Here is a 14,869-nt window from a genome sequence, read left to right as displayed (position 1 = left end):
CTCAATTCCACGGTGGGAGATTAACCTGGTGGAGACCTGGGATTTCGCTCTGGGACCCCCGGTCACAACCCTCACCCCCGTGCCGCCTGTCTCTTTTCTTCCCCAGGCCCGCCCAGAGCTGAGCTCCGCCCTCCGGCTGCGGCCCAAATCAGGGGTCGTGGACAAAGGATGCGTGGGGCCTGCGGCGCTACGCCAGGACCCCGCGCCGAATACTCTGATTCTTCGGGCTCCCTCCAAGGGAGTCCCAAAGACCCCAATGGCCAATAGGAAAGTGGGTTCGGTCTGGGCAGCAGTCTGATTGGCTCCAGCCTTCGGGAGCGGACCCAGGGGCAAGGGGAGGAGAGAGGGGCGGTCCTGGATTTTGGGGTGGGAATCGGATTCCAGCTGTGGTTCTCTCCCGGCGCTCCCGCCCGCACTGCCACGGCGGACCGCCAATGGACGCGCGGTTCGGGGCCGGCGGCGTCCGGCGATTGGCTGCGGGGCTGTCTGGGGGCGGGGCCGAGGCTTGAAGTTGGAGTGAGGGATCCAGCTGTGGTGTGCGCCGGGCTCCTCGCCGCCGCTTTCGCTCGCTCGCTCCGCGTCTCGGCCGGAGGAGGAGGCAGTGGCGCCGGCGACAGCTACGGCAGCGGCAGCCACCGCGGCGGCTGCGGCGGCGGCATCTCCGCCTCCACTCCTGCCCGGGACTGCCCCCCACCGTCTCCCCGCCCCTCCCGGACCGTGAGCCCGCCGCGGGGCGGGGGAAGGAGCCGCCCCCACCCCCTCCAAGCCCACCCCTAAAGAGATCCCTCCTCCCCTCCCCCGCCGCCTGGCGCGGAGCCGGGACGATGCTGACCCCTTAGATCCGGCTCCAGCTGCGCCGCGGGAAGAGGGGGCGCCCCTCCCCGGACCCCCGCCCTTCGCCGCTGCCCCCCTTTTCGCTCGCCCTCTCGGGGCCGCTTCGCCGAAGGTAGCGCCGAATCCGGCAACCGGAGCCTGGGCGCGAAGCGAAGAAGCCGGAACAAAGTGAGGGGGAGCCGGCCGGCTGGCCCGGGGAGCCCCAGGGGCGCAGGGGAAGCGGGACTTGCGCCGGGCGGGGTTTCCCTGCGCCCCGGCGCCCCGCGGGCAGCATGCCCCTGCGGGCAGGGGGAGCTGGACTGAACTGGCCCTCCCGGGGGCTCAGCTTGCGCCCTAGAGCCCCCCAGATGTGCCCCTGCCGGGGCTCCCGGGTTGCGTGAGGACACCTCCTCGGAGGGGCGCCGCTTGCCCCTCTCCGGACCGCCCGGGGCCCCGGCTGGCCAGAGGATGGACGAGGAGGAGGATGGAGCGGGCGCAGAGGAGTCGGGACAGCCCCGGAGCTTCATGCGGCTCAACGACCTGTCGGGGGCCGGGGGCCGGCCGGGGCCGGGGTCAGCAGAAAAGGACCCGGGCAGCGCGGACTCCGAGGCGGAGGGACTGCCGTACCCGGCGCTGGCCCCGGTGGTTTTCTTCTACTTGAGCCAGGACAGCCGCCCGCGGAGCTGGTGTCTCCGCACGGTCTGTAACCCATATCCTTCGGGGCACGACGGCCAGGCGCGGGGTCGGAAGGGGGACGGGCCGCACCACCGGGGGTCGGGGGTAAGAGGATCCACCGCCAGGTGAGTCGGAGAAGTGAGCCCGGAGGGTGGGCGGATGAGAGGGGGACTGCCAGGGAGGGGAGGGGGCACCAGAGTGGGAGCGGAGACGCGAGCAGGTCTCGTCGGTAACCCGGGCTTACCCCACCTCCTTACACACATCTCAGTCCTCCTGGGTGGGGGGTGGAATCCAGGCCAGGAGAAGAGAGCTGTGCCCCGCTGGCTCGCAGCTGGATGCCCTCCAGATGTGGGCAGGGGAGGGTCGTCATCCTCCAGATGTGGGAAGCTTCGGGAGCCTGGGAGCTGTACTCTGCCCGCGCCGGTTAGCGAGCTGGGTTTGGTTTCCGAGTTTGGTGTGGAGGGGGAGAGGCGGTGGGGAGGAAGCTGCGGGGACGGAGGAGGGGGGACCGCAATCTCCTGGGTTTCCCTCCTTCCCCCGCCCCAAAGTTTGCGGCGGATTCTAGGGTCTGATCCCCCAACCTAGTCCTTGAGGCTGAGGTTTTTACTGACACAGAGGGAGATGTTGGGGGGGCGGGGAACAGGTCCTGGCCCACCTCACCCCCCACCTCGCGGGTTGGAGGCACAACAAGGAGATTCCGGCGGCGGCTGATGTCAGGGGCGCAGAATGAGAACAAGATGTGGTGGAGGGGAGCTGTCTGCCCCCAGAGCTGGGAGTGGAACCCCTTTCCGCTAGAGCCCAGTGCCGCGAGTGCCTCCTTCTACCCGATCTCCATTCGATGCAGGATGCTTAAGGTTGGGTTGGGGAGTTTTGTGCTGGATTTTTCTTGTGGAGGGAAAGACGGTGGCAAGAGCTTTTTTAGCAAGTGGGGGATGGGATTAAGCTGGTCCAGGTTACTCCTCTCCTTTCACAAATAAAGAGTGCTCCTGCAGACCAGGTATGGGGGACTGCAGGCCTGCGAAAGTATTGGGGGGACCGTAATACTGTGAGTGTGTTCACTAAGGAGGACTCGGGTCTACCACCCCAGTGTAGACTCCGCAGATAGATTTGGGGAATGCAAGCCCCACATTCCAGGGAGATGGATTTAGCACTGCCCCCTGTCTGCCCAGGCTGGAGTGGTAGGGGAGACCCCAGCCTGGTCAGCCCCTAGCACAAAGCACCACTTGATAGACGCCTGGCCCCAGGCTCCCCGGTGTGTCCTGCCACCGGGGGAAGGAAAGGTGGAGGGGAGGTGTTGCTGCAGTCCCAGGTCTGGACAGCTTCTCTGGGCTCCTTCCTTCCAGCTCAGAGGTTCTTATAGACCCAGGGTGAGAGACCCCAGGTCTCCCTTGTAGCCCCTGTGAGCCTAGCCGGGACTCTGCTTTGAAGAAGGGGGGGTGGGAAGGTTGGTGCCGCCCTCACTCTCTGCAGCTCTGCTGCCTCTAGTGCGCAAAGCAGGGATGAGCTTATGGCCCCCCACCCCCATCCTCTACACCTTGTGGGTCTTTGGGAAGCTCCCCTCATCACACCCTCTCCTCATCCCCTGCCCCTTCTTCCTTTCTCTCTGAGCTGCAGAAAGAGAGGTGAAGGCCTCAGAGGTCTGTGTTCCTGCTGAATAGGCACAATCTTGAGGTTTGAGCCCCCACCCCCAGGCCCCTTTCTCCAAGGCAGGGATGGAGATGGAGAACTGATATGGCTGGAAAGGATGGGTTATGAGCGACTCTCCTCTCTGCCCCTAACCATTTACGCCTTCCACGAATGGGAAAAAGCATCAACCTCTATGTCCTCCTTCTCAAGGGTCCCAGGGGAGGTAGAGAGAGCTCTTCTCTCCCCTCTCCCTGAAAACAGACCTCTAGGCTAGCATCTCTTCTCACCTGCCTTATCTCCAGGTGCTAGTGGAGGGTCTGGAGGCAGACTCCTTCACTGAGGGGTCTGGGCGGGGGCAAGTGTTGAGGCCTGGCATGGGAGAAGAGAGGTAGGAGGATAGCACTCACCTTGGGAGTTGGGGAGCAGCTTCCCCCAGGGGAGTGGTAGTCTGGGGTGTGGGGCATCAGCGTTACTAGGTCTGGAGAAGCCTGGATTGGCTGAGGATGGGTTGAGAACAATTTTTTTGGCAGAGGACTGCCTAAGCTTTGCCCCTCACCACTGCCATCCTACCCAAGTACCAGGAGACACCTGTATTTTTGCTGCCAGAGGGGCTTTGAACTGCCTTCTGGGCCTCCCTCTTTCTCTTTGTGGTATCTGTGACTCCCCCCAGGCTTCAAGAGGGTTCATCTACACCTCTGAGCCTGAAAGACATAAGGACACTCCCCTCCACCCCCCAACTAACTGAAGCTAGTTAGGCTTTTCTTGGCACATTCTACTTCTTGGCCTCACCTTTTTAAGAGACCAGGTTTCCTAGAGAGGAGATCTAGACCCAGGTAGGAAGTGTGTGTGTGTGTGTGTGTGTGTGTGTGTCTGTGTGTGTGTGTTGGGAAGGGAGAACAGCAAAAGGTACAGAAGTGCAAGCTTTGGTGTGGAGAGCAGGGGTACTGGCAGACAGTCACCCCTGCCTCAGATCGGAGGGGAGCATGCTGGCCTTTCCAATACGTGTTCCTGCGAGTGTGAGGGAGTGCGCTCCCCTCTCGGGGAGGAGTTCCTCCGCATTCCCTCTCTGGCTGTTGTGTCACATCTGGAAGTTTGTGTAGGAGTTTCTCCAAGCTCAGAGCCCAGCACAGCTTTTTCTCATTTGGAAATCACAGGCTGGCATTTGGGATGCCGAGAGAGGGGGAGTGGGAGGGGGGCCAGAGGGGGAGAGGGGAGCCTGCCAGGAGTTGGGGGAGGAGGGGGGGAGGCCTGAACGGCAGGAGCCCTAATGGCTTCCAGAAGTGAGTGTGAGTGAGTGCCTGTGCGTCACTCTGTGTGTCTGAGTGTGTCCCTCTAGAGGGGTGGGGGAACAGGAGTTTCTGGAGCCTTCCTTGCCACACTGTCCCAGTGCCCCAAGTCTGCCTATTTCTCTTACCTAGGGAGAATTCTCCATTTCTGTCCTCAGAGGAAATGGTGGGGGGAGTGTTCTTTCTGTCTCTTCATCAATTCCTTCCTCCAATTTAATTTCCAAACCCTAAGCTCGCCAGAGGAGATTCTGGGGAGAAGGACTGGGGCAGGAGAATTGAATGGGATTGAGGGGGGCCAGATCACCCCTTGGCATGCTTTCTGCCCCAGGCCCACTTTCCTTCTGGGTCACACATACACTCATTCCCACCCGCTCCGCTCCGCTGCTCTGTTGGGGGACTCCCCATCACCCGTAGTGCCAGTTGGAACCATTCCTGGGATTACCCCCACCACACAGCCCCCCCTCACCCTCGCCTGCTCCCGCCCAGCACTCACCCCGCCCTGCCTGCCTCAGCCAGGATGGCGACAGACACAACTGCTCACACGGAGACATGCGCACGCGCGCGCGCACACACACACACACAGACACACACACACACACACACAGAGTCACAGACGTTTGAATCAGATTTCTGGCCTATTTCCCCTCCCAAAGATTCCAGCGGGCCGCCTCTCTTGTGTCTCTGTGTCTCATGGCTCTGTCTCTGGGTGGAGCCGGCTGCCTTTCTGTGAGCTTCAGTTTTCAGTTCAGCTGGAAGCCTCTCTCCCCCTACACCCACACACTGAAGCGTGGTGGGGGGGAACCACAGGGAAATGGGCTTGTAGGAATGGGAGGGGTTCTGCTGGGGGAATCCCCCTTTGAGCTTTGGAGCAGGGCAGAGCCCCTACATCCCGTTACCCTTAGGGGTTGCCGAATCCGATAGACACCAGCCTCTCTGTGGGATGGGTGAGGCAAGGACCTAGCCCGCTACCTCCTCACTAGAATGCCAGGACTCCTGGGTCCAGGCCCATTTTCTCCTCACTGTTCCTTAGTCTCACATTTCCAGTCTCCTGGGTGGGAATGGGGCAACTGGAGGGCCTGCTTCCCTTTCAGCTCATGCCCAGAGCCCCTGTGTCCCTAGAGGTGTCCCGGCCACCCCCCTCCTCTCCCTGCTTTGCTCACCCTTGTGGCTGCCAGGCTAAGCAACGGCTCTATCTAGATAAAGCCCCACAGAGAGGACTCATTTGTGGAGATAACATGCTCTAGTTCTCTCTCCCACGAGGGAGGAAAGGAGGAGGGATGGAAGTGGGGTTCCTCTCTCTGCCGTTTCCTTTTTCTCTGCTTTTGATGGTGGGTTGTGGGGAGAAGAAAGATCCTCCCCTCTCCTACCCCCTCTTTGGGATCCACTCCAGCCCGGACAGTCACCATAGCAACAGTAGACATGTGACTGCACAGGTCTCTCATAGTCACTATGGCAACCAGTGTCCCCCGTTCCCTTGGTTACCATGGGGATCTGTCACATGGTTTCCCCCCAACCTGATAACCTGTGGGTCTCCCTGATTCTCCTCCCCTGCATAAGGACAAGATAACAGCCTCAGTAAAGGAGATCATGTGAGAAGGGTCTCTTTAATTACCATGACAACAAATCCACACCACCTGGTGACACATCCTCCTGTCGTTATGGCAACAGAAGAACATCACACAGTGACATACTGCCAGGTTCCCAAGGAAACGAGCCCTATCTGAGAAGGGTGAAAGACCACCCCCCCCCCCGTTAATTATTCCTCTATTCAGATTGTCCCAAATTGTCATGTACCTTGTTCTCTTCCCTGTCCATTTATGCTTACCTGTCGTGGAAGGAGAGCTGTACACGGTGGGCAGGATGTTACCTGGAAGTAGGCTGAATTGCCAGGGGACCCTTAAGAAGGGGCTGCCATGGTCCAGAGCTGTGCATGAGGTTATCTGGGGGCAGACTCTGCCTGTAAGAGGCCTCCAGTCTGAGCCTGAGTAAGGTGGGGACAGAAAGAGGGGCAGCTCCTCTGTGGAGGTCACTTCTGTACCTTCCTCCACAGTTATAAGCAGTTCACCTCTATCAAGGGAAACAAGGCAGGAAAACCTGAATGGGGAGACACATCTGGCTTCTAGGCAAAGAGATTGATTGATTGGTTGATTCATTCATTCATTCATTCAGTCTTCCCAGGTATGGATCATCTGCTCCGTGCCAGGCACTAGAGCAAGCTCTGTAGGGGATATAAAGACGTATCGGAATGCCCCTGCCTGTCAGGAGCCCCAGCTCAGCAGGGGAGGTTGACAAGTGCACAGATGACTAATATGGTGGAACTGTGCCATTAGAGGGGTCCAATTAGATGTCCTGGGAGCCCCTCTTCCTCAGAGATCTGCCCCTCCACATAGAGACATTCGCTCACATGGGCTCCTTCCAGACTCCCCTTTCCCTGCAGAGGAGAGGAGGGGACCTGTGTGGGGAAAGCAGACCAGTTCTTGAGGGTAACGGGGTCTTTCCCTTTCCAAATGATGGCTCCCTTCCTGTCCCCCTTTTTCCAGGGTGACCCCTGGCTGACCCCCATTCTGGGGAGAGATCCACTGCACTCTGGCTCCACTCAGAAAAACAATTTCATGGAAACAGAACACTTTTTATTTCCTCCCTCCCATCTCCTTGCCCCCAAAAACCTAGAACTTTTTTTAAAAAACAAAAAAACCCTCTTATTCTTGTAAGGAGGTGGGGGTTAGGGAAACCGCAGTGCCTTAGGACTCGGTACCACAGACAGGTGGCGAGCAGGGATGTGAGTCTAGGGGAAAGGGGCCTGGGTGGTGGAGAAGAGAAGGGGGAGGGCTGTCAGGGGTTTGAGGGAGTCATGGGCTGTGGGGGAGGGCATGTGGCTTGGGAGTCAGAAGAGATGGCCTGTGACTGGAACCAGCTGGGAGGAAGGTCCATAGGTTCCTGAACATTCCTGCTGGCCTCTTCATGCCTGGCCGAAGCCTTCTCATTCCAGAAGCAAGATTCCACCTGCTCTGGGCCCTACAGAGTCTGACTTGGTGGGTCATGCCAGGAGCTGCCACAGTACCTCCCCCATCCCCATTCCCCTGGGGGGTCTCTGGTCTCCTTTCCCCAATCTCCTGCTCTCTGATCTTTTCTAGTGTCTTTACTCTTCCCCACCCTTCTCATATTTTCCTTAAAGAAAATAGGATACTTGGTCATTTAACTGTGAGTCCAGTGCCTGGAACCTCCTAAGGTCCAGAGGCCCTTTTGTACATTCTCCTGCTGATGGGCTGGAAATGAGTCACTCCATAGAATCCACTGTGTGGAAAGACCCAGGGTTTAGAAAGAACCCCTCCCTCCCACTTGCTGTTTTGGCTAGTCTGGGCTGGAAGCCACAAGCAGATGTGATGGTGGCAATGGCCTCTTGGGGGAGGGGGTAGACATTGTCCACTCTGCATGGCTTGGGAGCTGTGCCCGGCATGGTGCCTGACACATAATGGGTCCTCAATATTTAAATGTGTGAATGTGCCTAGTGGTCATTTGAGGGTGTTGAGAGGTTGGGAGGCTGGTGGTGGAAGAGGGAGCCCCGAGCTCTGGTGCTGTAGCAAGGGGGACTGCAGCTGTGGACGTCTACCTTCCACCTAGTGCCAGGGTGGTCATGACAGGCAGTTCTGCCTGCCTGAGCAGCTATGGTGTACAGAGGAAACTATCATAGATCAGGAGCTTAGAAACCACTGTCTCATCCTGGCTTCTCGGGTGACCTTCAGCATATGACTTTGGCATTCCTGGGCCTCAACTTCCTCGAGTTTTGGGGAAGAAAATGATCTAGCCCGGATACTTCAGAGGGCTGTTGTGAGCATCAACTGTGGCATTGTGTGAAAGTGCTTGGTAAACTGTAAGGCAGGCATAATCCGACTTTAGGTTTGTATAACACATTCATATACAGTATCTCATTTGCTTCTCACATCTACCCTGTGAGGTAGGGAGAATAGGATTCAGATTCTGCAGCAAACTCATGGTGTCTGGCATTTCCACAGGCATGATCGATTTATTCCCCAAATGACTTGTGCAAATAGTCAGGGTATTTGTGGCTTGTCTTCCTTTACAGATGAGGAAGCTAGGTCCAGAGAGGTGAGATGACCAAGGTGGGACTCCCCTTCTCTGATGGGGAGCCTGGGGCTGGGGGCTGGTCTGACATGTAGGTCAGGTCCCTGGCACCACACCTGCTTAGCCTCAGATGGAGCCAGGAGGTAAACAAGGAGGAGGTGTTAGGGCAGGGCAGGGGGCTGGCCTCAGCTCCAGCCTTGGCCAGCTGTTTCCTTGACTGCCTGTACCTGGTTTGAGCGTATCAGCATGTTGGTCATCCTTCTCAACTGTGTGACCCTGGGCATGTTCCGGCCGTGTGAGGACATCGCCTGTGACTCCCAGCGCTGCCGGATCCTGCAGGTGAGTGTGTGTGTGTGTGTGTGTGTGTGTGTGTGTGTGTGTGTGTGTTGGGGGTTGGCCCCTCCTAATCTTAATACCCCCTACTCCTCTGCAAGAGGCCCTGACCCAACTGGTGGGGGCTAGGGTGGGACTAAAGGGTATTCCCTCACCCACTTCTCAGTTTCAGCCACCTCTTGTCCCCACATCAGGCCTTTGATGACTTCATCTTTGCCTTCTTCGCCGTGGAGATGGTGGTGAAGATGGTGGCCTTGGGCATCTTTGGGAAAAAGTGTTACCTGGGAGACACTTGGAACCGGCTTGACTTTTTCATCGTCATTGCAGGGTGAGGGCCTGGGCTGGGGTGGGAGAGCAATGGATCAGATCGGTCCCTTCCCCAGGTTCAGGGCTCTGGGCCTTTGACCTCCCAGCTCCAGCCCAGTTACAGCACCACTTTCTCCCTGGGCTGTCTCCTGAGGATCTGAGGCTGCCCTGCCTCTAGCACTGTAGCCTATATTCTAAATTCCAAGGCCCTCTTCCTAATTCTGCCCCCTTCTCTGATGGGCAGTCTGTCCTTGTCTTGGGGGTAGCCTTGTCCCCCAGACAGAGCCAGATCTTCAGGGTCCCTTGGTGAAGGAGAAAAAGGACTCAGAGGTCGTCCTGCTGCCCTTAAAGCAGGATTCCTCATTGACCTCTTTTGACCCCACCGTGGCCTCAGACTCAAAGGGCCTCCCTTTGGGCCCCTCCCTGCAGGATGTTGGAGTACTCGCTGGACCTGCAGAACGTCAGCTTCTCAGCTGTCAGGACAGTCCGTGTGCTGCGACCGCTCAGGGCCATTAACCGGGTGCCCAGTGAGTGACCCCTCAGCCCTCAGCCCCTGAAGAGAGCCCCAGGAGGAAATGTGGAAATCTCAGACCCCACCTCTACCACTGTGTCCTCACCTGACCCCTCACAGGCCCCATCAGAGAAGGGCTCAGCGGGGAGCTGGGGTTGCTGGAACAAAATGGATCTCTGACTGTGGCACTATGGGAGTTACCTGGGAAGACCCTGCCTCATTTTAGCCTGGCTTTAGGTCAGAATCTCAGAAACATCTCAGATGAGCCTTTCCCTTCAGCTAGATGACCACTCCCCCTGGGAGGATAGAGGTGTGGGGACTGGAGAGGCTGACAGACAAGGAGTGGATGCAAGGTGCTAATGGCCTTTTCTAGCCAGAACAGCCTCTCATACAATCTGGTTCTTGCTGGTGAGACATGCTGGCCACGCTGAACATGACTTCTCTCAAGACAAGGCCACTCCATGTCTCACCCTCCGCCTCTGTCCCCTTCCTCCTTCCCACCGCCTTCCAACCCGTTGCAGCAACTGCCGGGCCCATTATCTAAATTAAACTGCATTGGTTTCTGGAGCCAGCCAGGCTTTGGCAGCTCTGGTTCCCCCTACATCCTGCCCCCTCCATTTGCTCAGGCCCCTTTGCAACTCCCCAACCTACACAAGCTGCAGATGGTCCCTGCTGTGGTCCTAGAAGTGGGGTGGTTGGCGGGGAACGCATGTTTCTGGGGCTCAGTGCCTGGTTGTGTACCTGATGCAGCAGCCCCCTGCGCTCTGTGTGTGTGTGTGTGTGTGTGTGTATGTGTGTGTGAGTGTGATGTTGCTGCTGCCCCTGGGAGGGCAGAGCTGTTGAACGTGTCCTCTGGGGCTCGGGGTGTGTTGGTGTTAACAGGAGCTCCAGAAGAGGGGCATGCCTTGCCTCCTCTCCCGCCCCAGGTGATGGCTGGCAGATTTATAGGCCTCTGTCTAACCACCGGTGTAATTCCCTTAATACAAACCCCGAGGAATTGATCTCAGTTGGAGCACAGAGAAGCTGAAGGGGGGTGGGGTAGGAGGAGGGGGAGGGAGTGAGAAGACTGGGCTGGCAGGGGCGGGGCTGGGCACTGCAGTCACCAAGAGGGTTAATTAGCTGCTGCTTAGCAGCTTTTGCTCTGGAGGGGGCAGGGGGCCATAGATGGCACTTTGAGGGTGAAGCCAGCCATTAGAGATCTGTCTGCTTGATGAGGGCTTGGCAAACTGGGGGCTGGTTCAGACCATTTGGGCCGATTGGGTTCTAGACCTGGAATGCAGTGAGAGGGCAGTAACCCTAATAGGGCTTTTGAGGAGGGGGTTTCAGTGGCTTTCCCTGTGGAGGGGGTTGTAAATTGATGGACTTCTGAGAAGACAGTATTGTGTCTCTTCAGGTCCTGATTTGGGGATCTGGACCACGCAGGGAATAGATTCAGAGCAGTGGGGCTCAGAGCCGTAGTGACGCACAGGGCATCTTGGCCCCAGCCTAGGAGCTGGCTCTCAAAATGAGATTCCTGCCCACTGTCATTCCTCCTGGAGTTCGCTGCCTCAGTTTCCCTAATGACTCTGGTGGTGATAACTTAGAAAGGTCAAGTGACTGTGCCTGTTGAGAGAAGGAAGTAGGTAGGGAGTGTGCGTGTGAGTGTGTGCGGGTGTGGGTGTGTGTTGGAGAGGGATTCGGAAGCCCAAAGCCTGGGTTCAAGTTCCGGCACCTACACTTAGCAGCTGTGTGATACTGGGTGAGTCAAGTCATTTCTCTGAGCTTCAGACTTCTCATCTGTAAATTGGGAGTGACATTATCCACATGTGATGATGTTGGGAGAGTTAGGAGGGGCCACAATTTCCCTAGCTCACTGTCAGTGGTACGGTGCAGATTACTATGGGCAAGCCACAAGGGGAAGTGGGTCGGGGTAAGGGGCTGCAGAGGCTATCTGGGGAGTCAGAGGTGTCTGTTGGTCTCCCCTCCAGCTTGAGCCGGGCCGTCTCAGCCTCAGAGTCCCTGGTGGGGCCCCTCCAGGAGTGCTGCCGGGCCGTGGCAGTCAGCCTAGCCCGGCCAGCCTGGTGTCCCCAGCGTGGCTTCTGCCCCCACAGGCATGCGCATCCTTGTCACGTTGTTGCTGGACACACTGCCCATGCTGGGCAACGTCCTGCTGCTCTGCTTCTTCGTCTTCTTCATCTTTGGCATCGTCGGCGTCCAGCTGTGGGCAGGGCTGCTTCGGAATCGATGCTTCCTACCTGAGAATTTCAGCCTGTGAGTGGTGGACAGGGTCTGGGAGGACCTGGGAGTGGTGGTGGGGCTGGGGCACCCCCCACCAGTTCCTCACTTCCAGTTGCTACCGACAAACCTGTTCTAACATCTGAGACATATCTGGTTCTCGAACTTGGCTACCCGTTGGAACCACCTGGGGAGTTTTAAAAAGTACTGATGCCTGGGTGCCACCTCCAGAGATTCTGATTTCGTTGGTCTGGGGCTCAGCTTGGATGCAGAGATTTTTTAAACCCCTCCAGTGATCCTAATGTGCAGCAACATTTGAAAACCACCATTCTAGTATGTGACCTTCCAACATCCTAAGTCTGGAGTCTCCCCACTCAGGCCTCATGCTCCTGGTGCCCACAAATCCCTTCCCTGCCCAGTCCCTTCCCCATTCTTGGTTCTGCCCTGCTTACCCTGTGTGCCTCGAGCACTCATGCCATCTCTTTCTTCCTGGGCCCTCTCCCTGGAGAGCCCACTCCCCAGCCTCACCCCTGTTCCCCTTCCCATCCTGCAGCCCTCTAAGCGTGGACCTGGAGCGCTATTACCAGACAGAGAATGAGGATGAGAGCCCCTTCATCTGCTCCCAGCCACGCGAGAACGGCATGCGGTCCTGCAGAAGCGTGCCCACGTTGCGTGGGGAGGGGGGCGGTGGCCCACCTTGTGGTCTGGACTATGAGGCCTACAACAGCTCCAGCAATACCACCTGTGTCAACTGGAACCAGTACTACACCAACTGCTCAGCGGGGGAGCACAACCCCTTCAAGGGCGCCATCAACTTTGACAACATTGGCTATGCCTGGATCGCCATCTTCCAGGTGGGGCAGCCTGGGCCCTGGGAGATTCCCCAGAACACCAGCCCCAGGACACAGCCCAGGATCGGAGTGGTCGCTCTCAGGGTTGGGGTGGGGGTTAAGGCCTCTGGAGGAGACTGGAGGAGGATTTGGTGGGCCCATAGTCAGCCTGCCCCTCTGCACCCCCTAGGTCATCACGCTGGAGGGCTGGGTCGACATCATGTACTTTGTGATGGATGCTCATTCCTTCTACAATTTCATCTACTTCATCCTCCTCATCATCGTGAGTGACTCCTCAGATCCCCGTGGGGATGGGTGATCCTGGGGACACCCGCGGGAGCAGTCCAGAGAGGGGATAGTTTGTTCTGTCTGAAGTTTTCAGCTCTCAGGGCAAGTCCTGCACAGAGGGTATCTGTCATGTAGTAGGAGGGACGCCAGATGCGGAGTCAGGAAGAAATCCAAGGTCAAGGAGGGACTTACTGCTACTGGAACCTTAGGCAAGTCATTCCTCTTGAGGCCCCCAGCACTGCTCTGGACCTCTGTTTCTTCATGGGTGAAATGGATGGTTCTCACTCTGAGATGATATCACCTCCCCTAGAGGGCACTTGGGAATGGGAAAGGGTGATTCTGGTTTTGATTTTTTTTAATAGCTTTATGGAGACATGACTTGCATATCATTCAATTCATCCCTTTGAATGAATCCAGTGGTTTTTTTTTAGCATGTTCACAGAGTTCTGTTTTTCATAAGGACAAGGGGAGTGCAATTGGCAACTTGTTACTGGGGGAGGGGAGAGAAGCTAAACATCCTGAAATGCTTGCAAATAAAGAATTATTCCACCCAAAGTTCTGATCAGTGATCAATTGGTGTTAAATGCTGCCTGATCTCTTATTCCTGCCAGTTCAGAAATTGCAAGACTTTAGGAAGGCAGAAGACGGAGGCAAAAGCAGCAATATTTAATAGTTTTAATCACTACCATTCGTAGTTAATAACTTCATCGCTACCACTTTGAGCTAATATTTATTGAGCACTTACTATGCACCAGCCCCTGATCTAAGCACTTTCAATGTGCTGGTGCATTTAATCCTCACCGTAATCCTCTCCATTTTACAGATGAGGAAACCGACGTTTCCTCATTTATCTGACCCTACCAGGCGCTTTGCCTATGCTGTGTATTAATCTCCAAGAGTGGGGCATCACTGCTGACGTATGCTGTAACATCTGCTGCCTGTTTAATCCTCGTCGTCCCCTGTGAGGTGCCAGGGTAGGGATTGTGGTCCCCATCTCTTAAATGAGAACTTGGCGCCCCAGAGGGTGGGTCACTGGGCCAAGATCACACAGAAAGTAAGTGGCTGGGGCTAAGAATTCAGTCCCAGGCTAACGACTCCACATTCAGCCTTTCTTCCATGTCACCAAGAGGCCAACGACAGAGCCAGACAGAGGGACAGATATTGAGAGAAAGAGATTAAGAAAGATTAAGATCTACTCAGGACCTAGGACTAGCTCCAGAGAGAGAAGAACACAAAATGAGGCAGCTCCTGGTGAGTGAGAGACAGAGGGTAGGCCCTGAGAAAGAGCAAGTCCCCAAGGCCACCCCCTCCTGCCTGCGTAACTTCCCCTGGTGCGGAAGAGTGGGCAGGCTTGGGGCGAAGCCTGGCTGGAGGCCCGTTCCCATCCCTGGCCACCACCTCAAGGGGCGAGGCCAGTGCTTCAGGGAAGTGGGGTCTTCTCACCATGTGGCCCCCCCCACCCCACTCCCTTTCCCTCGTGGGCTTGGTAGAGGGGGAAGGAAGCAGACAGGGAGATAAGGGGCCTAGTTTCCACCCTCCCACACACCCCCTGAAAAATCTTTCCTAACAACTCTCTGGAATCACACTAGTGAAGCTAATTATCATAATTACTAGGACACGATCTAGAAAAAAAAAAATCTGCTTTGTCACCATAAATATTCATTTCCTTCATTCGGGATTGTTATCCAAGCAATGGCTGTTCCAGAGTTCTGGGGAAACTGAGGCATGGATATGGGGACTGGGGGAGTGTGAGCAAGTCAGGTGGCAGCTTGACTGGTCTGTAGGGTCAAGGGTTCAACCCCTCCCCCATCTGAGGGAGGGGGGCACAGGGAAAACGGGGACAGACGAGGCCAATGGTCCCTGTTTTCAGATGAAGATACGTGGTCCCATGGCTAAGGGTCTCT

At 56.9% G+C, this 14,869-nt stretch overlaps 1 protein-coding gene across 22 annotated transcripts in view; it reads left to right on the top strand.

Annotated features, from left to right (window-relative positions):
- The first annotated feature begins 118 nt into the window (after positions 1-118).
- Positions 119-14,869, top strand: part of CACNA1G (calcium voltage-gated channel subunit alpha1 G) — a 67,075-nt gene continuing 52,324 nt past the window's right edge. For 9 of the 22 annotated variants that reach the window (XR_012088820.1, XR_012088819.1, XR_012088818.1 and 6 more), the window contains exons 1-7: positions 119-1,523; positions 8,711-8,822; positions 9,011-9,144; positions 9,552-9,649; positions 11,724-11,883; positions 12,401-12,701; positions 12,868-12,960. Coding sequence is in view for 17 of the 22 variants with exons in the window: in XM_008011486.3 (XP_008009677.3) it covers positions 1,282-1,523; positions 8,711-8,822; positions 9,011-9,144; positions 9,552-9,649; positions 11,724-11,883; positions 12,401-12,701; positions 12,868-12,960 (1,140 nt within the window). In the remaining 5 variants the exon portion in view is untranslated. The remainder of the gene's footprint in view (positions 1,524-8,710; positions 8,823-9,010; positions 9,145-9,551; positions 9,650-11,723; positions 11,884-12,400; positions 12,702-12,867; positions 12,961-14,869) is intronic. The other 13 variants (XM_008011493.3, XM_008011491.3, XM_008011488.3 and 10 more) reach the window with 2 other exon arrangements.

Source organism: Chlorocebus sabaeus, chromosome 16 (genome assembly GCF_047675955.1).
Source record: "Chlorocebus sabaeus isolate Y175 chromosome 16, mChlSab1.0.hap1, whole genome shotgun sequence".
NCBI lineage: Eukaryota > Metazoa > Chordata > Mammalia > Primates > Cercopithecidae > Chlorocebus > Chlorocebus sabaeus.
Note: the sequence above shows the minus strand (reverse complement) of the source record. Positions and strands in the feature narration are given on the sequence as shown.